Source organism: Lithobates pipiens, unplaced genomic scaffold (genome assembly GCF_037356315.1).
Source record: "Lithobates pipiens isolate NorthernLeopardFrog02 unplaced genomic scaffold, aLitPip1_a1.2 Scaffold_8, whole genome shotgun sequence".
Classification (NCBI taxonomy): Eukaryota; Metazoa; Chordata; class Amphibia; order Anura; family Ranidae; genus Lithobates; species Lithobates pipiens.
In genome coordinates this window covers 93,060,176-93,085,224 of record NW_027507903.1, presented here as the reverse complement: position 1 = coordinate 93,085,224, position 25,049 = coordinate 93,060,176, and the positions used below count along the sequence as shown (strand labels likewise).

Genomic DNA, 25,049 nt, shown 5'->3' with positions numbered 1-25,049 from the left:
AGCTGGTGACTGATCTCTCCACAGTTCTCATAAGTCACAGAGGTAAAAAATATCATTAGCAGCAAAAATAAAAGCAGTTATAGAATATGCATGTGTGGTTTAGCCACTTTCATTTAAATAACAAAGGAACTTTGTGAAAGTTTGCTTCCTTACCGATAAGTAGGCTTTTCTTGATCATAATGAGGCAGTGGAGCAGCTTTAGATGCAGTTACTGGAACAGTTATTGGTTTGGGTGCAACTTCTGGAGCCTAGAATAGAAAAAATAAAATTGTGTTAGTGACAAACTTCCAAAGTCAAAAATTAAAACAGATGACCCTACAGAAAAGGTATGTTAAAAAAAAATCCATCTATTAGATGGAGAATATATATATATATATATATATATATATATATATATATATATATATATATATATAATCACGCTGAAAGAGCATTTAAAGCACATTATGTCTCTAAATTTAGTTTCCTCTTTATAAAGGTTTCCCCCAAAAAGCTGTGAATCCAAGTAAAAGCAAGCTTGTGTGAATGGTGTGAAAATGTCAGTTCAACTGTCTTTTCTACTAAGGAGGAGAAATTACATGCAGTGCATTATTTCAGTTTTTTTATACTGCCAAAGGCAACCAATATACATATGTCATATATCCTTATATTTGTGTTGTGTACAGGTATTAGAGAAGACTAAGCCAGAAACAAAAAAAAAAAAAAAAGATTTGGTTCACGCCAGTGCAGCTCTGCAAGCAGTGTTTGGCACTGGCATGGCAGCCCATTCATTTGATTGGGCTGTTGTGCCTCCTGAAATGCAGGGAAAAAGGTCCTTGCTCCATTTTTGGAATTGCAGCCCACACAGGAACTGCAAGTGCAGTGTGGATCCTTTAAGTTTATTTAATCCTTTAAGATTATTGGCACCCGCACACATCTTCAGCATTATTCTGTGCAGCTGTTTGCGGCTGCAGAAATGGGAGCAATCCCACAGCAGCAATTACCTGCACAGATGTAAACCTAGCCTAAGACCAGTGTAATACATTGAGGTTGATTTACTACAGGAAAATGTACTGTGCACTGCAAGTGCATTTGCTCTAGATCTGAGGGGAAGCTCTAATAGTTTCTATCATCCAATCATGTGCAAGCAACATTGCTGTTTTTTTATTTTACTTGCATGTGATTGAGTATTATTTACAAAGTGAATTTTACCTAATTTACTAAGCTCTGAAACAAGTGCACTTGCAATGCACAATATACTTGCCTTTATTAAATCAACCCAATGATTGCCTGCTATGAATGTATAACTGAATAAACCCATTGAATACCTTTAAAACAGATACATCATTAACGTCCTTGTTTTTTTCTCCTGGAACCGTTCTCTTGTTCTCAAACATTTTGACTCTGGTAAGAACAGACTGTGGTTTCATGGCTGGGTCATCATCATCTTCACTCACAGAGGCTGGTGCAGGAACAGGTTTACTGTTGGTTGGCAGAAGGTCAGACTTCATCTGAGTAGGAGGAGGAGGAGGAGGAGGCATGGTTTCCCCTCTAGGAGAAAGATCATATTGCCCTTGTTTTGCATTAAATCCCTGGGAAGGACTATGGTCATAGCCTCTTGGATGTGGATCAAAATATGGTTTAGTTTCAGCAGCCCTAGAAGTGGGTACAGAAGGAAAGCTTTGAGGCTCTGGTTTATAACGCATATGCATATCATATTCTGCAGGAGCGGGCTCCTCATATAGTAGCTGGGGTGCTTTGTAGTTTTTAGCTGGTCGAGGTCGATTGTCGTAGGCAACAGGAGGAGGCTCTTCAAATCGAGGCTGTTGTGGAAAGTAGCTGCGTTCAAGGCTTTCTTCTGAGTGCTGCCTCACACTGAAGTCCCTATGCTTACCATCAAACTGCGACCTGGATGAATACGGCTGCTTATCATCATAATAGCCCCACTGTTCATCATAAGTAGGCACATGATCATCACTATGTATTCGAGGATCATAACCATGAGGGTATGGATCCACATATTCTGAAGCAGATTCATATCTGTAAGATGCATCAAACTCTCTACTCATTGGTTTTTCTGCATAGGATGGAAGAGCATCAAAGTTCAGGTTGCTTTCTTTCTCTGGTCTCTGATGGCTAAGCACTTGTTGTTTCATCAAGTAGTTGTGCCTGGGATTATCTTCCACAGAATATGGCTCTTTTCTGAAAACCTGCATGATAAAAGAAAGCCTTCGGTTAACAACCAGAACAAAACACAGGATAATAGAAATCAAATCACATCAAAGCACCAGCCACAGGGTGGCAGCAAACATGCAGAATTTCCATTCTCTATGAAGTGTGAAGCAGTGCTGGAAACATGTTAAATGGAAAAACACGTTAGGTTTTCAGCAACGTGATTTTTGCAACATAAAAGACATTTATAGCAAGTTGCTTGGTATATGAAGTTGGTAAGGAAAGCATGCAGTACTGGAAAGCCATGCAAGAAAAAAAGCAAAGTAAACCCCAGTTGATTTAGATGCAGCATAGTGAACTGCTCCAAATTTCCAATGTCAATTTATTGACTACCTTTGTTACTGTAGGCACCTGACCAATACAGTGCCGTATTTCAGGTACCATCAGTAAGGCAAGGTTAAAGAAGAAGGTGTTAAAGAAAGAAGAATCTCAGATGCAAGTATGACTGGAAGTAGAACAGACTGGTGCAACAATGTAGCACAGGTACCTTTGCTGGATCTATGTGCACAGGTAAAGATGAAGGCTCTTGGTCTCTTAGCATTATGTGAGCTGCCTCAGTGTTTGGTGATCGCATTGGGCCAGCTTGTGCTTGGTAAGAGCTGTATGGGGCAGGGTTTGGTTCCTCCAATCTGACATTACTTAGAGTTACATTAGGATTTACAGCAGCAGTTGAACTTGCAGTGTTTGTTTCAGACGGCAGAGAAAGGTAAGGGGCAGCGGGTAAGGCGTCTGCTTTCTGTGGAGTGTGTAAAATAATGTGTTCACTTAATACAGCACAAAAAAGCAATCCAAATGTCATAGCAGTCTGTTAAGAACTGCTTCACAACTACAGATCTATACAGCTACTAACTCATCCTAAAAGCAGATACACAAAAAGCAAAGAAAAAACATCTATTTTATATATTTTTTTTTTTTTTACATCTGACTAAGCTAGGCAATTATAGTACTGAACTGGTTTAGTACCCTATAAAAAAAAGTCTGATATTAAAATATATACAAACACAGTATTTTGCATAATTTCAGTCCCAAAGAACATGTTAGTAGCTAATTGACTAAGAAAAAGATCACTTTAAAAACAAAGCATACAAGATTTCTTGATTCTTCTTTTTACAATAAAAGTTACATTCTTCAGTAGTAAATAGTAAACATTACTTTAAGGGCCGGTTCACACAGCGAGGCGATGCGAGGCGACACGGCTCGCCTCGCCTCGCTCCCGCAAGTCGCCCCCGTTCTGTACAATGGAACCGTTCTGAGAGGAGCGACTTGAGTCGCTCCGACTCAGAAAAAAGGTTCCTGTACTACTTCGGGGCGACTTCGGGGGCGACTTGCATTGACTTCTATACAGAAGTCCTCTGCAAGTCGCCGCTGAGGTCCCCGCAGGTCGCGGCGAGGCAAGTCGGAGACGCCTCGCCGCGCCTCGCTGTGTGAACCGGCCCTAAAACAGAAGTGCAGATTTTAACAAAAAAATAATAATAAAACAAACACACACACACATATTCACCTTGGTGGATGCAGCATCTGTCCAATCCTACATCTTTCCTTCACCACCTCTAATACAGAGTTAGGAGTGAACAAAGACTGCTGATCGCTCAGTTCTCAGGCTTCTGTTAGCAGAGAGCTGATGACTGTCAGTCATTAACTCTGTGCTGCCCCCCCAGCACTCACTGAAGTGCTAGGCTGTGGCAGGAGTGGTTGGCTCAGGCCATCAGCAGTGCGTTGAGATGCTGAGCCAGCTGCTGGTCAGGCACCTGGATGGATCAGACATAGTTCAGATCCCTGCAGAGCCCAGACTGGCTCTGTGACATCAGCGGGCATTAGTCCACTGCCTGCTGAATAAGGGGCACAGGAGTGTAGAACTAAAACTCAATGTAGAACTATGACCCACAAGAGATGTATGGCCAGAAGAGCTTTGGCCATACTTCACCTTTAACAAACATGGCTTAATACACACACTGATGTATGCAAGTGACCAAAAGCAAATCATTGCTCATGGCAACCAATTCAATTTTCGCCAAGGGTCGGCGCCTGAGCAACATAAACATCCCGTCGCAAACTTCATACATGCAAAAAACTTCACCACTCTGCCTTGGTTGCAGTTACTTTTTATTGTGTACACCGATTCAAACTAGTTGACGTAAGATCCAAGATCAATCTCTTTTGGAGACAATGGTAAATTGAGAAGACAGAAACTCGCATGGTGAGTTTGGAGAGGTTTTCTTGTTTAATGTCAATGGACAAGTCATAAGGAAATAGGACTTGTGAGTACACAAACACATGGGGGTTGATTTACCAAAACTAGAGAGTGCGAAATCTGATGCAGATGTGCATGGTAGCCAATCGGCTTCTAACTTCAACTTGCTCAATTAAGCTTCAATAAAAAACAAAACTGGAAGCCTATTGGTTTCCATGCAGAGCTGCACCAGATTTTGCACTTTCCAGTTTTATTAAAGCAATCCCATTGAATATCATTCAGGTTTTAGCATAATTAAGCAAAGTATCTGAATGGAAAGTTCTGCATTTCCTCCAAACAACCTATTAGGTTCTCTGCATTTTCCAACCTTCACTAGGAAAAACAGAAGCGGATCATTATAGGAAACCTGTACGGAAAAAATCTATAGGCTCTGGTACCAAAGTCTCCTTTTCAAAATGTCAATTGCTCGTTATGCTGGTCTTTGAATCACTGGCTTGGAAGTAGTAGATAGCACATCAGGGCATCTGACACTGCCCTGACTTCACTAGCTGCATGCTTGTAACGGGTAAGTGACTCAAAGTACTGAGGTCAGAGAAAGTCAAGCAAATCAAGGGAGCCTTCAAAGTTTTTTTTACAGGTTTATATTAATGGGATGCAGTGAAAGAGGATAAGAAGATTACTGCAATATACATACCCCAATTCTTAAAGCAATACTGCAGAATGCTTTTTCAAAGTGTTTAGTCTGGTAACATATTGGTCTATGAAATAACAGACCACATAAGAAAACTGGAATACCGTGACAAGACATACCAGTTCTAAAAGCCAGGGGAAAAAAAAAAAAAAAAAAAGTACCCTATACATTTAGGGAAGATCCAACAAATAGAAATAAATACTATGACAATTTGATTTTTAATTAGGTCTACATGTCACAATTCTTCAATTAATGCACTGTGATGTACCTAGTGTTGTGAATAGGCCCTCAGCCATTAAAATACTCAGCGACATCTGGTGTTTAAAACGCACACACTCAATTTTATGAGCCATCCACTCTAATAGGCAGACCTACCCTTATTTATAACTACCCTAGTCAAACTATTTGAACAAGGAAATACTAAAAGACATGACAAAACCTACCTCTACCCAACATCTACTTGGGAAATCCTGGACTTGCATCACAATGAAACTGGCTTTAAGTAATAGTTGCTTTAAATATCTGCTACCTGTGTGTGTAAATATACTTCTGTATGAATGATGGCCTAACACTTCTGTATGAATAATGGCCTATATGTGATCAAACATGGCTGTAAACCTGTGAAAGGTCTCTACAAATGTTTAACCATCTATATACCAATAGTTTGGTAAGCAGGTCTCATGCTAAGCAAGAACCCTATTTTTCTGAGTCTTTAAATAAAACGTAAACTTATTCATTAAACAGTGTCTGAATATTAACATACCTTATACATTTAATTTACTACACTAGAAAGAAGCATGCACAAAAAGCTAAACTGGACTTACCTGTTGAGAAGGAACATTTTTAAATCCCGGAGAATCCGTTCTGATGATTGGCTGTGGGTGTTGTGGATAGGATGGGAAGGCTTGGTTTTCCTGATGTATTCCTGAATTGTCATCCCGAACAGGTTCAGAAGAGCGAGTAATGGCAGACTCCGGCGGAGTCCCTGCCTCATCATTAAGCGTCTCATCCAGATCTTGGTCAGTGTAAGCCCCTCCTTCTGTGTCCGTATCTTCATAGTCTGAAGTGTGCCTACTATCAGTACTATACATTGAGTACTCACTACCTGGAGCTGATAAGTAGGATAGACGGTCGTCATGCAAATCAAGATCATCATCTGTGCCTCCTTCTGCCTGCACCGAATGAAGTCAAGTTAGACCAGGTTAGTAATGCTACATCTGGAATCTTTGCTGGAGAAGTCCAGGAATTTATTTACTATATTAGATAGCTTTCTAAAATCCACACGATTGTCTGGACATCTTTTCCACTAATGCACATACTGAAAACTATACACTATCCCCACTATTTCAACAACCCATGGCTAGTGTTTCATTGTATGTATGGCTTTTGGAACACATGATACCCCTAAAAAATTAATACAGTTGCTAACAGAAAAAAATATGTCCTTTAAAACATGTAAACACCTTCAGCAAGAGTGTTAAAAGTAAAAAAAAAAAAAAAAAAAAAAAAAAACACTTTAAGTGTCAGTTGTACTGTGCATCACATCTAAATCAAAGGCAAAATGAGCGGTTTCATACATTTGCAGCTTCTGTAAAGTGAATTCCAGGCACTGCATTCTAGTGAGTATGCTGAAAACATTGCCACAAACTCATGCACAGAGATACTAAAACTTAGAGAAAATCTTACTTTGCCTTCCGAGACCCAAACCAGCTGGTTCTGTTGTTGCTGTACAGCTTCCTTCAGCCCTCCATACCAGCCATCATTCATAGAATTAAGATTAATGGTTGCTGTCAAACAAGACGCGTTAAAAAGATTTAAATACATCATTATTTTAATCCTGTTATCTTGGCATAGCAGATAGCAACCTTTAAAAAAGCCCAAAATATTTAAATGGATATATAAAAAGAGAAAGTAGAACATGTAGTGAATAATTGCAACACTGATTTACCAGTGAATTAGAGGATAGATATTGTAATAAACTACAACATTTTTATATCCATTGAAGAATAAGATTTGTAAGTACTTTCGTGCTGTCTGCATTTGTATTTATGGTCCAGCAGCATCATGTGGTCAGAACACAAAGCACACTACAAAGCACTCTATCAAACATCCATTTATTCCAGGCAATTCATATGCATTACTGCAAGCAAGTCTGCTTGGTTTAAAGGCAACCAGTCCAGATGAAAACATAGAAAAGTACTGCAGAAAAAAAAAATTAGTTTCATTCATTTTTTTGTCTTAGTATAGGTCAGTGTTTGTCCCAGGCATGTTTTAAGCCATTTACTAAAATGACCGACTCACTACCTCTGCTGGAAGTTTATTCTAAGCATCAACTACCCTTTCAGTAAAATACTTTCTAAGATTAGTTTTAAACTATCCTCCAGTTAGTTTGAAGTCATATCCCCATAACCCATAGCAATATGGGTAGTGCCTTGTCACGGATGATGAGACTGCAGGGCTACCATCCTTATCCTTGCTTTACATTTACCGAATTGGGACAAAGATGTGAAGTATCTGACACCTCACTAGCTGTATACTTGTCTGTAATGTACCTTGCAGTATGGGGAGGTTGGCAGTCCTGGAGCATGACTTTAAAAACAAAAACAAAAAAACAAACAAAAAACAAAACAAAAAAAAAAAAGCCACAAAGCCATATTTGTATCCTGACAGGTTTCCTTTAATGTGGCCATACATAATGATTTTTCCTTTCTTGCTGTGGAAGCGTATATGCCCCTATACTGTAAAAATCACGTTTAGGTCATGCCTGGTTGGAGCATAAGATACCATTTGATTAAAGGATAATTCACCTTTGGCAAAGAATTACACCAGTATTTAGGGTGTAACATGTAATCAAAGAGAACCTGCCTGTGCCCCTCTGACCCCTCTAGTGTGACAGCACGCAAGGGATCTTCTCCTGATCACAAATTAAAAAAGGTGAGGCCATGCGGGACTCCGTACACACAGCCACTTAATTTATTCAAAGAATTTTCAGAATGAACGAACTACAAGTACCATCAGCAAATGGCTTGTAGCTCTCAATGACCTGAGGACATTGGTGAGCGCCCCTGTAGTTCATTGATTTTCCTGCTCGCCATTACCTGTCTGCTGGTACAGGCAGACGGTTATACTGAGATGCAGACGGAGCCTGATATTGCACCCATGGTTTCCTGATCGCTGTGGTAATGCTCTGCAACCTCCAGGGAAAAAAATAAATGCACATTATTTCACCTGTGCAGTCAGGTTGTAATGTGCCTTGCTGGCATTATTTAGGGCCCATTCACTTTCTCTGAACCATAGAGTACTGCATTACATGCAATATGTCATGCATCAATGTGTGTTGCATTAAGGCAGCTCATTTATTATTAACTGGCTGCAAACGGGAGGAAATGGTCCAAAAATCTACAAGGCCTTTTTTTATTACCAGCACAACGCACAGCAATGCAGAAGCATTGACCACTACTGTAACAGTGGGTTGGGGTGCCATTCAAAATATATGGTAATGGAACACACTGAAGTGTGTGCATTACCATGTGCAATAACCACATAGGCCCTTACAAACCAGCAGCTCATAGCATGTTCTGCAAAACTTAATTTTTTTTTTTTTTTTTTTTTTTACTTCAAACATGTCTCGTTTATTATGGCAAAAATTCTAAATAATCCTGTCACCTGTAAAGCTTTCAAATGGTCAAAAAATTATCACTTGCACAATGTATTTTGTACCTACTTGTAAAAAGGTGATGATTATTTTTGCGTAATTTATGTGAACGTTCATAAAGTTTTCGGGCACTTTTTCGAGATTCCGGACACAACCTCGTTCGCATAGTTTTCACACCCTGCTTGGAGTCAGGGTTAAGGAACACTACAATTGGATACCACTGTGCATAGTTCAGGCGATCTACAGCATTTGGGGTCACATCCAGAAGTGCATGTTTATCCTGTAGAAACAACAGCACTGCATGAATTCACTAATACGAGCACAGAACAAAATTATATAAATAGGTAATCATCCTGTTTATTTCCAGGCAGTATGTTATAAACACATATATAAGGATCTCCAATGCCTATATCCCTGAGCTAGCATTTGGGAAGCACAGGTAAATGCATATAAAGGCAAAAGCATAGCAAGAAAATCCAATTTCTTTACAGCATCCGATAAATTGTTAAAATCTATTTGCTGTTGGATTTAAATGCCTAATCAGCTAGCATCAATCCTACACAGACACGATTGAAACTGTCAGCTTCAGCTGAAAGATGACCAACTCAGGCTATTTTTCAAAACATCCCATTGTATTAATCACTCACCCTGTCAATAATCTGTTTGATTGTGTGGAGACGAATGATCCCAGAGCTGCGCTGGTCAGTACCTGCATCTCTTGGTTCACTTCCTACAGAAAAATAAACAAAACACTGAGTACGCAGATAAAAAGATAAAATGCCTATTTCTGTATGTTAAAGATATGGATTACTATAGTTCACATTGCACCCTCATGAAAAAACAGGATAACATATCCTTGCTATAGGAATTTATCTTGCCTCTAGAAGGGGTACTTCATGGTAAAAAACACGAGAGATGAGAGGAGTGACAGAAAGACATCCTGGTTATTTTAAATGCACTGTTGACCATTTAATATGATCCATGCTATCTGGTAAGGAGCCAACCTTATCTTACATCACGGGTGATATCACGGTGGTGATCAACATTGAATATAACAAATATTTATTCACCTTTACTCTTTGCATTGGCCCTGGAACCTTTAACTGCCTCTATCTATCAATCAATGAATATAATTGGGTTTCGTAGACCCTTAGGAGAGGATAAGATTGCCTTATATGGAGATGATACACTTATTTTTGGGAGACACATTGGGGGTTATTTACTAAAGGCAAATCCACTTTGCACTTGGAAGTAAAGTCGCTGTAGATCTGAGGGGGGACATGCAAGGAAAATAAAAAACAGCATTTTAGCTTGCACATGATCGGATGATAAAATCAGCAGAGCTTCCCCTCATTACAGATCTACCCCTTAGATTTAGAGCAAATGCACTTTCATGTGCACTTGTAGTGCAAAGTGAATTTGCATTTCGTAAATAACCCCCATTTATCTTCTTTGAAGGGGACAGTGTCTAATATATATGGCTCAGTCTCAGGTTTCACAATGCATTGGGATAAATCAGTTCTTTTACCTGTGGATCCTCTGGTGACCAACCTGCCAAATTCAGCCTTTCAAAAAGCTGTAGTCTCTACATTTAAATATCTAGGCATACAAGTTACAAGTAAATACATAAGTGGAGAGGAATTTAGTCCCACTACTTAAACCCTTGGTTTTTTTCACCTTAATACATCCAATGCAGTGACCTCCTCCCCCCCCCCCCCCTTTAACTTACCTGAGTCACGTAATTCCCTCAGTGGAGACGCGCTCTCCCTCTCTGCATGGGGTCCCGGCTCTCGATTGGATAGATTAATAGCAGTGCAGCCATTGACTCCCACTGCTGTCAATCAAATCCAATGATGTGGACGCCAGGGACGAGTCTGGGAATCGAGTCTGTGGACGCAAATGCTGGACTCGGGAGTGTGCCCCCACGGAAACCCCCTTGTAGAGTGCTTCTCTCAGGGGGGTTATCTGATGAGAGGAGGAGCTGCCAGAGCCGCCAAGGAACCCCAGAAGAGGAGGATCGGGACCACTCTGTGCAAAACGAGCTACACAGTAGAGGCAATTATAACATGGTTGTTATTTTTTTTTAAAACAGGAACGTTTACAATCACTAAGTGGTTTAAGCAAGCAGGGAAAATTTGGAGTAAACTCCCTTTAACAATAACAGGAAGAGAAAATTTGATAAAGATGATATGGATGACACAACTATTATATCTGTTGCATAATTGTCATGTATGGCTTCCTCAAATGTTTTAAACAAATAGATACCTTGTTTAGAGTACTTTTTTGTAGATATAAACACCCCGGATTAGATTGGAAATTCTGCAGCTGCCTAAAGATAAGGGAGGGCTGGCTGTAATGCCAGATTGTATTATCTGGCATCCCAACTTCAGCAATTAAATGGATGGAATGTCAGAGGATCCCATACAGCAGATTATATTCTCTCAGCTGCCGATAGATCCGCAGGTACAGTTAATTGTAGCATATCATTTCTATAGTAAAACATAGTTTAGCCTACATTTAATAAGATTTGGACTACTATTCAACAAGATGCCCAACATGAGGGAGATAAACAATATAAACCTATATAGAATAATCTGCAATTGCCTGAGGTTGCAAATCTTTAAAATTGTGATCTATTGAAGAAGGCTAGAATTCTGCTTCTTTGTCAAATTTTTGATAACCATTTAATAAACTGGCAGAAAGATATAATTTACCTAATAAACTATTTTCTCAATATCTACAACTGCGGCACGCTTTGCAAAGTTATGCAGGGACTTTTTTATTAAAATATAATCCTTCATCAATCCTAACTTTGGCAGCAACTGCAAAACGCTCTAAACAGGGACTTATAGAGGAGTATATATTCTTCTTTTCGAATGCAGTTAGAATTAATTCACAAGTGAATAGCTTTAGTTGGTGGTGTAGGGATCTAGGAGACACTTGGTGATGAGGAGTGGAAACAAGCTCTGAAGAATTTATTTGAAGTATCCTTATCCTCTTCACAGTGCCCACTATACCCTTTAAATATATACTCTTGGGGCAAAGCAGATACACCAAACTGCTCAAGGTGCACTACTGATACAGGCACACATACATATGCTGTGACAATGTCTTAACTGGATTGCTACTGGGAGGGTGTATTTGATATTTTAAATCTGTTATGTTTTACATAGGTTCATTTTGAAATAAAAATAGCATTGATAGGGATTATACCGGGAGGCACCCACCCAGCTGAAATGCATGTGATGTGGCTGAGAACTATATATATGGCTCATAAACTTATATTACAAAAATGGATATCAAGATACCCGCCAACAATAGATCCATTGATTGGGTGATCAATCATAATCTAAGATGAGAGGAATTGATATATAAAACATAGGAGGAGTTTTAAAAAAATTCCTAAAAATTTGGCATTGGTCATTAGTTTTCAACCAGTTTGATCAATCAGTTGAGACAATTAAGGATGATGAGGAAAAACAATAATGACATTAAGAAGGGAGATAAGCATATATATTCCATTGAGGAGCATTAATGAGATGAAAGGTCTTGAGTAAGCATCCTTTCACGTTACAGCCGCATTAGCAGTAAAGCCCAGCTAGTTTTTTTTAGCAGCGCTTTAGTGACGTTTTTCAGCTGCTAGCGGGGTGCTTTTAACCCCCGCTATTGGCCGCAGAAAGGGTTAATAGTGCCCGTGTAGCACCGCTGCCGAGGCGGTTTCGCAGCGGTGCCCATTCATTTCAATGGGCAGGAGCGGTGTATACAATGCTTCTCCACCTCCCCAAAGAAACTGCTTGCAGGACTTTTAACGTCCTGCCAGAGCAGCACCCCAGTGTAAAAGCACTCTGGCTTCCACACGGGGAGTGCAGATGAAGCATTTTTCAGGCGCTATTTTTAGTGCTAAAGTGCCTAAAAAACAGCTCCAGTGTGAAAGGGGTCTAATGATTTTAGCATAGTCAGGGGAGCGTAAATATAGAAATGTATTTTTGTTTTTTTGGGAGGTGTGCTTGGGTGGAGTTTTTTGTGGGAAATGCTTATTTATTTTTTGTATTATGAAAAAAATCCACTAAAAATTATGTGACTAGGGGGGAAAAAAAAAATGTCTTCCTTGAAATTGCTTATATTTATTGAATAAGAGCGACATTCACTTGCACATGGAACAATACACCTATTGTCTGGATGTTGCAAATGAATTGCCTATTTTTGAGATTTGTTAATTCATGAATTGGGACTTGTTTAAAGAATTTGAATATTGTTTTTTCAAAACACAAATTTTATTACGTTGGTGAATTTGTTATGAAATGTAAAATTGCATTTATTTTACACTTTTGCGTTCTATGAATTGAGATTTTTATCATTAATTTATATTAGAGTTTTATGCACATTAAGTACAATATATTTTCTATAATGTTGTATTAATTTAGTGTCACACTATTTGATTTATTAATGTTATGGATGTTTGCATTCTAGCGATCGGATATGCATCTTGGGTTTTCTCAATTCAGAGTTTTCTAATCTTTATTAGATAACATTTACAAGAATGGTCAGCAGGCTTATAAAGAAATGACAGCTAGACGAAGGCCTAGTGTAACCATTCATTGTGAAACGTATATACCAACTGCAGCAAAACAGTGCAAACTTACTTGCCACCTCATAGATATCAGGCTCTTCTCTAGCTAGCTTCTCTCGTGCAACATCAGCAATGGGACCAAAGATAACAACGGGCCTGAGGAATCCAGCTGGAAGAGAACAGGACAAACAGTTTGAACAATGAAATGCAAAATGTTAAATGAGAAGTCAGTTAAAACACATTTTCAAAATGATACTACTCTGTACCTTTGTATGTAAACAAGGAATTACCACTGAAGTACATCATTCAGCAAAAAAACAGAAATGTGATAAAGTGAACCTTGTCAGCTTAGTTCTGCTTACTATTCAATAGCAATGCAAGTGCTGAAACAGTCCTTCATTACAAATTATCATATTGCAAATCGAATACAAAAGCCCCTCTCCCAAAAATGTCTAGAATAAGAAACAACATTGACAACATTCTCAACCAACCACACCATGCACAATTCTCTGCTCATATCCCAAAGACTGGGGAGAAATATACAATGGAACACAATATATAATCAAAAAAACTGGATCAAGTGCCTATATCCTGCAGGATTGTACACATAGGCATGCCAACACAACGTCTTGTATACGTCATGAGTATACAAGGTTAATGTGAAAATGATGATGCTCTCCACCAGAGATATACAGCTGTACAGCTATGGATGTAGTTCTGCCACAAGTGAGCCTGCACATAGCTGTGAGTCTTACAACTTCCAGTTACAAGATCAAATCATGATGTGCTCAGTAACTACCAGGAAGGCAAGGGGGAATGGCTGGTCCCCAACTATATTGCCCGCGTTGCATGTGACAGACAAAGCAAAGTCAAACTTGGCCTGGTCGCATGAGAAGTTTTTTCAATCGCCATGACTGGGAATTGTCCAGCCCTGCTTAGTCACATGTATTTCAGCACGAACATTGAAATTATTGAGCAAAAGTGTGGGCATAATTACGATTTTTTTAATCAGTTATATTAGTTCAGTATAAGGTCTTATGAGTAAAAAGTTTAACACCACTTTGCACTACATTATCATAGGAAAACATAAATATGGAAAAAATGTAATGTAATGTATGTATGTATGTATGTATGTATGTATGTATGTATGTATGTATGTATGTATGTATGTATGTATGTATGTATGTATATATATATATATATATATATATATATATATATATATATATATATATATATATATATATATATATATACACACACACACACACACACACACACACACACACACACACACACACAAATACAAAAACACTATCTCACAAAAGTGAGTACTCCCCTGATATTTTTGTAAATATTTTATTATATATTTTCATGCGACAACACTGAAGAAATGACACTTTGCTACAACGTGGTGAGTATACAGCTTGTATAACAGTGTAAATTTGCTGTCCCCTCAAAATAACTCACACAGCCATTAATGTCTAAACCGCTGGCAACAAAAGTGAGTACACCCCTAAATGAAAATGTCCAAATTGGGCCCAAAGTGTCAATATTTTGTGTGGCCACCATTTTCCAGTACTGCCTTAACCCTCTTGGACATGGAGTTCACCAGAAATTCACAGGTTGCCACTGGAGTCATCTTCCACTTCTCCATGATGACATCACGGAGCTGGTGGATGTTAGAGATCTTGCGCTCCTCCACCTTCCAATTGAGAATGCCCCACAGATGCTCAATCGGGTTTACGTCTGGAGACATGCGTGGCCAGTCCATTTCCTTTACCCTCAGCTTCTTTAGCAAGGCAGTGGTTGTCTTGGAGGTCTGTTTGGGGTTATCATGTTGGAATACTTCCCTGCGGCCCAGTCGTCGAAGGGAGGGGATCATGCTCTGCTTCAGTATGTTCCAGTACATGTTGGCATTCATGAATCCCTCAATGAACTGTAGCTCCCCAGTGCCGGCAGCACTCATGCAGCCAAAGACCATGACACTTCCACCACCATGTTTGACTGTAGGCAAGACACACTTGTCTTTGTACTCCTCACCTGGTTGCTGCCACACACGCTTGACACCATCTGAACCAAATAAGTTTATCTTGGTCTCATCAGACCACAGGACATAGTTCCAGTAATCCATGTCCTTTGTCTGCTTGTCCTCAGCAAACTGTTTGCAGGCTTTCTTGTACATCATCTTTAGAAGAGGCTTCCCTTCTGGGACGGCAGCAATGCAGACCATTTGATGCAGTGTGTGGTGTATGGTCTGAGTACTGACAGGCTGACCCCCACCCCTTCAACCTCTGCAGAAATGCTGGCAACACTCATACGTCTATTTCCCAAAGACAACCTTTTGATAGGGCGCTGAGCACGTGCACTCAAATTCTTTAGTCAACCATGGCCAGGTCTGTTCTGAGTGGAACCTGTCTCGTTCAACCACTGTATGGTCTTGGCCACCGTGCTGCAGCTCAGTTTCAGGGTCTGGCAATCATCTTATAGCCTAGGCCATCTTTATGTAGAGAAACAATTCTTTTTTTCAGATCCTCAGAGAGTTCTGTGCCATGAGTTGCCATGTTGAACTTTCAGTGACCAGTATGAGAGAGTGAGAGCGATAACACCAAATTTAACACACCTGCTCCCCATTCACACCCGAGACCTTGTAACACTAAACGATTCACATGACACCGGGGAGGGAAAGTGGCCAATTAGGCCCAATTTGGACATTCTCACTTAGGAGTGTACTCATCTTTGTTGCCAGCGGTTTAGACATTAAATGGCAGTGTGTTGAGTTATTATAGCAAAGTTTCATTTCTTCAGTGTTGTCACATAAAAAGATATAATAAAATATTTACACAAATGTGAGGGGTGTACTCACTTTTTGAGATGCTGTATATTCAAATACAGGAACGTTTAAAAAAAGAGAAACTGTCAGCCACCCTATCTGGTAAGGAGGGGGTGCAGGGATGAGTGAACTCAGTTGTATGTATATTTTCACATAAATGTGTGAGTTTATACAAGAAATTGTAACCATGTGCCTTTCTGTATGTATGATGCAACTCAAGAAATTCAACTAAAAATGTATATGCAAAGGAAAATAAAACAGGATGTGTTTAAGTTAGTCATGAAGATAGCATTACAGAGAAGAGGCCAGTTCCCTAAATGTCTTCTTGGTATATAGGATTTCCAATACCCCATCTTCAAGACCAGAGTTTCACTTTAAGGAAACTGGTCCTTTTAAAAGGAACATAGCTTAAATGGAAAAAAGGTCAATAAAATGACAAGTGAGGAACATCAAACCTTCTCGCAACACGACTCTTTCGTATGCAGGAAACTTTGTTTGAACAGGTTGGGCAGAGATATCTTCTCGGCTTTTCCTGAGATTTCGCTTAGAAGTTCGGAGGCCTCGAAAACGCCAAAAATCTGCACGATCGCCACCGGCCGTTTTGGGAAGAGTGTACTGTACACTTGCAAGCTGCTCAGCTCTGATAAAAATAGAAAAAAAAAAAAAAAAAAAAAAATGATGACAACCTGTTAGAAGATCATTGAAAATATAATGCAGCAATAAATTGTAAGACATCGTTATGCCTTTCCTCTACAACCAGTAGTCTTTTCTTGATGACTTCTTGGGGTCAGACCATAATCAGCTGCAAGGTAAATTTCTTATCCCAGCATCACCTAACCTGGTCTAAGGCCAGTATCAGGAAGCATCGACAAACAAAAAACCTATTTGTTCAGGAAATCAGAGTGTACAGTTTTATGGAATTTTATTATTTTTACATAAAAGATGTTTATAGGCAGCATAGATCCTTTTTTATACCTTATACGATTGTCATCACTGGACTAACAAGTTGTATATTGCAGATTGGATGGTATTCAATACTGTAATTAACACTAAAACATTTCCACAAGGGCAAAGGTCCAAATTTTTGGTTTGAACATTTTGCAAACCAAAAAAGCTCCATTATCTAGGGTTCCGTGAGATATGCCCAGGGGTTCCTCCACAGACTTATATTAGCCTGAATGTATTCTTTGAGCTCCTGCACTGATGTCACCATATACCATGTGCCAGTTCTCAAAGCACATTTCCTGCCTCCACCTCCAGCTACACACTCACGCCCCGCACTTAGATAAACTTCCTATAAATGGGATAAATCACTCTCTCCTTTTTTATTCGATTTATAGTCATGAGTTTGAGGTCCTCGCTCACTGGTACAGGAGCAGCAGGGGTCCCTTTTTGACAAATGCATGTGGACATCAGTGAATTCCCCCATGTGCCACTCTTTTGTTCCCCACAGGGGCATCTCTGCCACAAGGCTTCTGTCCTCCCCTCTGTAGGGTGGGCAGTTGAGGTGCATCCAAGGGTCATAAAATGTGTTTGAAGAGCACATTTTAGGTTAGTGAAATTTTTTTTTAGTTTTAGTATTGCAAGTGTAAAAAATAAATCATAGTTTCTCACTCTGTTGCCCATGCACATATTGTTAATTCTACCCCTGCATGTTACCATCAGAGGTTCAGATATACATATGTAAAACACCAAGATGAATTACACCATCCTTTGGTCTATAGCTTTACAACACATTCTTGTATTTCTCAGGCGACAATTTAGTGATAACTGAACACCAAAGTAATCCCAGGTTTCACATTAAAGAAGTCAATTTTATTATTTATTTTTTATTATATCTGCAGCTCACGGATTACACCAATGAGCTGTAGATTACAGCATTTTCAGGGTTTCCCAAGACCTACACTACTGCTGCACCTTTTTTCTGCTGTACTTCTGTAGCTGTATATACCTTACTACCAAGATTAACCATCTTAGGTTTAGAGGCTGATTATAATAGCCAAGTTGTTTAGCACAATAGTAAATTGATGGCCTAACAAAATTCAGCAATAAAGTATTTTACCAGTTTTCTCTTACCTGTTTTTGTTTGGAATAATCCCTCTTTCCACTTCCTTGTGATTCCTCCCAATTCTTATAGCTAGCCATGATCCTAGTTTCCCATTGTACAGTGTGTCCACCACCCGGAATACCTCTCCTTTGTTAAAACTGAGTCCATAAGGCGATTCCTTTTCATACTCAAAATGCGTTCGGATATAGAAGGAATCCCCAACATCTGACTCGACAATGCGACGATAAACTGGAAGAAACAATATGAAAATGATTTAAAAACCTCGTAAGAATTCACAATTGACCACTAATTGATAATTCCAGGTTTCTACTCAAATTAAACAGAGTTGAGTACTTTCCATGATCATTTTTTTTTTCTTGCACAAACAGTTAAGTTTACAACATAAGTATTTGGGGGTCTACTCCCATCTTCTGGGTCCAGGAAGTACTGATACAGAGGTCTTATCTTAAAGTGGTTGTAAAGGCTGAAGGTTTTTTACCTTCATGTATTCTACACATGAAGGTAAAAAGACCTTCAGTGTGCTGCTCCCCCCTCAGCCCACCCCCTCTCCCCCCTTTAACTTACCTGAGCCCAATCCAGCAAGGTAGACTAGAGCAGACGCTCTCCCTGATCTCTCCCTCCTGATTGGCTGAGACACAGAAGTGGGAGCCATTGGCTCTCATTGTTGTCAATCACAGCCAGTGAAGAGGGAGCTGAGGGTGGGGCCAAGTAGTGCACTGTGTCTCAGACACACCAAGGCGGCTCTCGGAAGCAAGCGTGCACAAGTGCCCCAGAGTAAGCAGCTTGCTATGGGTGGCACTCAGCAGGGGGAAGGGGCCAGGAGTGCAGGCTGGGGACGCGAGGACAGGAGAATCGGGGCTGCCCTGTGCACAGAGGAGGCAAGTATGACATGTTTGTGATTTAAAAAAATAATAATGATCTGAACCTTTACAAATGCTTTAAGCATTACTAAATAAGAAAACAAGGTCACCAAAATTCACAAGACTTAAAGTGGTTGTAAACCTCAGACATGAAATATGAACAAAGCATATCACGCTATAGTGTGTACTCAAGAGTAGCAAGTGTAATTTCTGTCTGCTGCTTTGTTCCTTTCTCATCAGCATAAGTCTCTTCTGCCAAGTTTTCTTGACACCAAGAAAAAAAATGGTGAGGGACCTCCAGCTGATTGACAGCCTCAGCTCTGTTCCTGTGTGATGTGTGGAGGAGATTGTGTCCCTTCCAATCAGCTGTCAGTTCTCCTTGCTGAGCTCTGCAGAGTAACTTCAGCTCTCCACTCCCTTGTTCTGAACTCTCAGACAAGCAATAAAATTCAGCATTTTGAATGGATGCATAAAAGAGAAGACTGCAAACAGATACAACTTGCGTAGGAGGATTTGTTTCATCGCTGTGCATCACCTGAGGCTATTCACTTCACTGGGTGTATGTAAAGGTTTACAACCACTGAGCCAAGACTAACCAAGTATCAAAGATGATGGACAATAGGCATTCCAAAGATTCAGGCTTTGACCATACATGCAGTCCACCAATATTTGAGCCTGAGAATAGTACAGTGTTTCCAGGAATGGGCAGAAAGACATACTAACCCCAACTTAGACAATTCAGTGCCAACTGTCTGATCAGCAGGCCTCAGCATGTTAGGGCAGGAGAAACACATAACTCTGTGCAAATATAATTTCACAAAGTTGATAGAACCTCCTGGAAGTGTAATGCTACTAACAAACTGGGGTGGCAGGTATTTACAATATAGGTTAGTAGGTACCTTAGTGTGCCAGTCCTAGCATGAGCAATGTAGTTCACTTTCCCTCCCTTCATTATAGGAACATTCTAGAGCTATGTGATTTGTTATGGTGATAATTTAAACACCTTTGCACAATGATAGGACTGTTTTCTCTCTACTTATCACGGATATAAAGACTGAAATATTCATTCATTATAATGTAGCGCCTACATTCAATGAGTTAGCAGGTTAACATTACAATCTGAATATTTGACAGATGTCATAAACTGCATAACCTGTATTCATATGCAGTATGATACAAGACTTTGGAAAACTATCATCTAGGTCTGTTACTAATACTAACCATCTTTTTTCTTCTGTGCCAGAATTGTGACCTCTTCTCCTTTTGGTAGATCAAGCAGGAAAAGGACAGCTTCCTCTCTGATAATGTTTGTGAAGTCCACATTGTTTACCTGTGGAACACAATATGCATTTTAAAATGTTAGGCATTGTATAGACCAGACATTTATAGATGGTAAAGACAATACAACTTTTTAGACTTAATATTAGTTTGTGCCTAAATTCATTAACTGAACAGACATCCTTAAAGAGAAATGTGCTACAATGCTTGACGAATATACACCATTTCCTGAAGGAAAGCATGATTAATCCAATAGAGCAAAAATAAAGTGCTGCGCAAACTAATGGCGCTATATAAACCCTGTATTATAATAATAATAATAATAATAATAACCAAATCTTCTAACACATTAGTCATCTGCTTTGACAATAAGTACAAGTGCTGCAGGTAAAAGTACTAGCTATCGTCTGCCAACATACCTTTAGAATTAAGTAAACACAGAACTTATAACTCCTGTACCTGTATTTCAGCAGGAGCAAAGGAAGGAATTCAATACGGTGGATGAAGGGCAGCTATATGACCGCTATTAAAAGAGGTATGGAGTTTTTATATTATATATATATATATTTTTTTTTTTAGAAATCATACTTGCCTAAGTGGATGCTGCATCTGTCCCCTACCGGCTCTAAGGCTGAGAACTGAGTGATCAACAACCACTGACCACTTAGTTCTTAATGCTCCGTAAGCAGGGAGCTGGTGACAGTTAGTCAGCAGCTCTCTGCTCTGACGCCCCCATGCGCTCACTGGAGCGCTGAGCTGTGTATGATGAGAGGCTGAGCCAGGTGCTGTTACAGGGTTCTGGGTGGATCCCCATATGGTCACGATCTTTCCCGAGCCTGGACCGGCTCTGTGACGTCAGCCGCTGTTACAGCAGTGCAGAGCGAACTGCACTCCTGTGATCCACGAGAGAAGTACAGCCAAACGAGTAATGGCACCCCAATGCTCCTTGCTAGTGCATGCTTTTGTGGGAGCAAAGTATCGTACATTCTGGTGTGGCATGATTTAAAAAAAAAAAAAAAAACGAAGCCCAAATGTAACGTAAATTTTCCCCATTCCTGGGCTCCTTTAAAACTGGTGTACCTATTTTGCTACCAAATTTTTAAATAAAATTTACTTTAACGATGAATTAGTCCCGGTAATTTTGTTTCTAATTTCTTGCAACAGTATTTTTCATTTATAATTATTGGTGGGGGCAGCTCCAAATACTTTGATTTCTTAGCAACATGTTCTTCAAAATACCTTACTGAAAACATGCATTTCACAAGAATGAGAGAAAGTTCTAAAGATCTAGAAAAGCAATGATGTCATGTCTTCAGTTCGTGTGCCCTGCATTGGTTTTACCAAAGGGCATTGGAGCGCTTGAAAGAGATCGTAATTAACCAAGTCAAATCTAATTATATCCTCTGTATTAAATTATTCCAGAGCTTCTAATTACAGGGAGCTGCATAATTAACCCTTATTAAACAGAAATTAGAATACTCCATTACATTTCAAGGACAGCTAAAATACTAACATTTTGGGACACACACACACGGGCGTCACTGCACTAGCTGGCACATTTCCATGTTTAATCGGCAGGTATGGGAGGGAACCCCCCAGGAACAATCCCCCTCACTATATGTTTGCTATACATTTCCATTCACACAGCATACCTAAAATAATGTAAAACAATATTTCCCACCTTTCTATTTTTTCCTTGGAGCAGTGTTATACACAGCATATATTGCTTAGAATAGTACATTGAAGCTGAACTCCAGGAAATGTAAAGGTTCTCCTCTGCAGCAGGGCTGTGTTCTTAATGCAAGCATTAATGGCTCATTTAGGTCTGGGGGGGGGGGGCAGGTAAAGCAGCTTTACTTGCATGATCCTGCGCATAGCTAAACTGATTCTTGGCAGCATCTTCCCCCCTGCAATCCTATGTCCAGATACCACTGGCTTCATCAAAGATCAATGCAGGGACCATAGCCCTGCTGCACTGGAGGCATAGATGATGAAAGACAGTCCACTGTCAGAGTGTAGGGAGAGCCTTTTGCCGGGGGCAGAGAATCAGGTAAGTAAAAGTGCTTTTACCGTCCCCTAAACTAAATGAGCACTTGTGTGGGTGCAGCCCCGCTGCAAGGGAGGACTTTTAATTTCCTTAGAGATGGGCTTTAAACATACAATGTTTAGAAAAGTGCATTAACATACAACGAATCGCCCAAACCTTGAAATCTTTAACCCTTTGTTAGGATATATTATACTTTGTATAGTTCTTCAGATTATCAAAGTGGGGGGGGGGGGGCTGCATTGAGGATTCTAATTGAACCTCTTTATATTTTGTTACGACAGGCAGCATGGACCTCTAGTTGCAAGTACAACTGATAATGAAGAAGATCTGTCAGCATAGTACAGACAGGGTTAATTATGGTAAACCTAACCTCCCAGCCCACTCCTTAAAGTGGGAGTTAACTCATACATGATTTTTACTTCTAGGTAAGCCTTTAATAAGACTTACCTATAGGTACTGTAAATATCTCCTCAACTTGCACCATCGTTCAGGAGATATTTACTGTACATGCAGTCGGTGACATCACGGCCGTTCCTTCACAATCTGCTGCCATAAATAGCTGCTTCCACACACATGCACGGGAGTGATGTCATCGCGGCTCGGGACACTCTCACAGCTGGAGTCTGTGAACCCGGGAAGGAAGACCAGGTGAAGATGGAAGCACCTTCAGTGGTGACCGCATGCCACTGGAAGGCTTTGTTTTCAGGTAGGTTTCACATAATGTGCTAGTATGTGATGCATACTAGCACATTTTCATTTATTTTTAACCTGTAAGGCAAATTTATAAACACCCAGCGGTTTACTACCGCTTTAGCATTACAGAGAAAAGAAAAGCAATGTATGTTTTTTTTTTGTTTTTTGTTTTTTTTAAAGCAAGTAAAGGGTAAGCAGCTATATTTTTTTTCCCATAAAAGTTATTTTTTTTTACATTTATGCTATGTAAATGGAAACAAGTAACACGAATAATATAAAAATAATAAGAAATTTGTCTGAAAAAAATAGAATTACACCTGGCTACCAATCACACAGCATATGTCGGCAACAGCAGCAGGGTTTACGCGAAACTCCTGGCTGCTCCCGCAGCCGGGAATGTGTTTACATTTGACAAGCTGACGACTGTCAGGTGGAAGCGGTCCATGAACGCTTCCACGCACTCCCAATTTGCCTTTTAGTCCCCCTAATTGATAAATATATAAATGATGAAAAAAAAAAAAAAAAAACACTGTAATAATTGAAGATATGCCCAAGAACTTTGCATGACAGTGTATATTAAAATAATACTTTTTCATGCAGTACTTCTTTTAACTTTTTTTATAAGATGAAAGTGTCTTTAAAGATCATCTTATTTGAAAGGTTTCTACATGGAATCCCACATATTCTTGCTGCTAAAAAGCACACTAAAGTTTAATATTCTGAACATAAAAGGCTGCAAAAAAAATAAATAAAAATAAAATAAAAAATCCCACATTACTTACTCTAAGAATCTGATCACCTTCTTCCAGTCCTTCTTTAGCTGCAGGGCTGTCATCCAACACACCAGCAACAAAAATACCCACATCATTTCCTCCAGCAAGACGTAGTCCCACACTGTCTCCTTTTCTAAACTTCACCAGTTTCATGCTAGGCCTGTGTGATATAATATAATATTCTTTATATCTAAAGAAAAGCGTAAATTTTACATTTATGCATTCTGGCATAAACAAAACACAAATACAGATGTTAATGTCTTCCAGTATTTTTTATTTTTTTTTCCCTAAACATACTGGCTCGATTGGAAAGTTACAACAGTTCATTGATTATTTTACGGACATCTTAGAAACCAAAAATTACAGTTCCACCGAGAAGACACAATACAAAAAGGGTCTTATGACAAAGTAGGAGTATTTGCTCAGAATGACTGAAAATTTTGTGCAGAAACAGATACAAAGGTATTTAGCTTTGAGCATTGTAAGGAAATTAGGTACTCATGATATGCCTGACAAACACGCAAACTATTAATCTGCTAATTACGCTCAGCACAGGATGCACACTGAAATCATGGCCATTTAACCAAGGGTTAGCAGACCAGAAATCAGGGACATCTTAATATAATTATGGGTCCCTGGACAAAATAATGCACTGGGGCCCTACAAGTCTGCCTCAAATTTACGCACCTATTCACAAAAATGAAAGTAGCTAATAGAATTAAACATACTTATTAGTACTTTTGATGAAGTCAATTTTAAACCATGAGAAAACATACCATAAATCAAAGACTGATCAACACAAACAATAGTAGTGCAGAGGACAGGGCGTCAAAGGGCAGCGTACAGGGTCAGCGAGGCAAGGAAGGCAGAAGAGCACAGTATAGGAGGCAGTAATGTATAATACAGAAATGGTCTCCTCAAGCAGAGCAGCACAGGGAAGCTGCAGTCACAGATCTTCCCAGTTGTGGCACTGTCAGTGGGCTAAGCACACAATCCAAAATGCAATCTCCCCCCCCCCCCCCCCACACAGTTTCTGGCACTCTGCAGGGTTTAAGGGAGAATGCCCCAGGCAAAGCATTGTGCTGCTGCTGCTTGTGTGGGGCGGGATGTGTACTGCTCTGATCACACGGGATGGAGAGGAGGGCCAGCAGGAATCAGAGCCACACACATCCCACCTAC

At 39.7% G+C, this 25,049-nt stretch overlaps 1 protein-coding gene across 13 annotated transcripts in view; it reads right to left on the bottom strand.

The window, feature by feature from the left end:
- The window catches only part of TJP1 (tight junction protein 1), a 738,699-nt gene that overhangs the window by 46,862 nt on the left and 666,788 nt on the right, over positions 1–25,049 (bottom strand). For all 13 annotated transcript variants that reach the window (XM_077473241.1, XM_077473242.1, XM_077473245.1 and 10 more), the window contains 12 exons: positions 23,880–24,030; positions 20,301–20,409; positions 18,228–18,447; positions 16,607–16,791; positions 13,392–13,487; positions 9,396–9,478; positions 8,818–9,028; positions 6,780–6,880; positions 5,918–6,265; positions 2,699–2,947; positions 1,308–2,189; positions 154–248 (listed from right to left, as the gene is read on the bottom strand). In XM_077473241.1, coding sequence (XP_077329367.1) covers positions 154–248; positions 1,308–2,189; positions 2,699–2,947; positions 5,918–6,265; positions 6,780–6,880; positions 8,818–9,028; positions 9,396–9,478; positions 13,392–13,487; positions 16,607–16,791; positions 18,228–18,447; positions 20,301–20,409; positions 23,880–24,030 — 2,730 coding nt within the window. The remainder of the gene's footprint in view (positions 1–153; positions 249–1,307; positions 2,190–2,698; positions 2,948–5,917; positions 6,266–6,779; positions 6,881–8,817; positions 9,029–9,395; positions 9,479–13,391; positions 13,488–16,606; positions 16,792–18,227; positions 18,448–20,300; positions 20,410–23,879; positions 24,031–25,049) is intronic.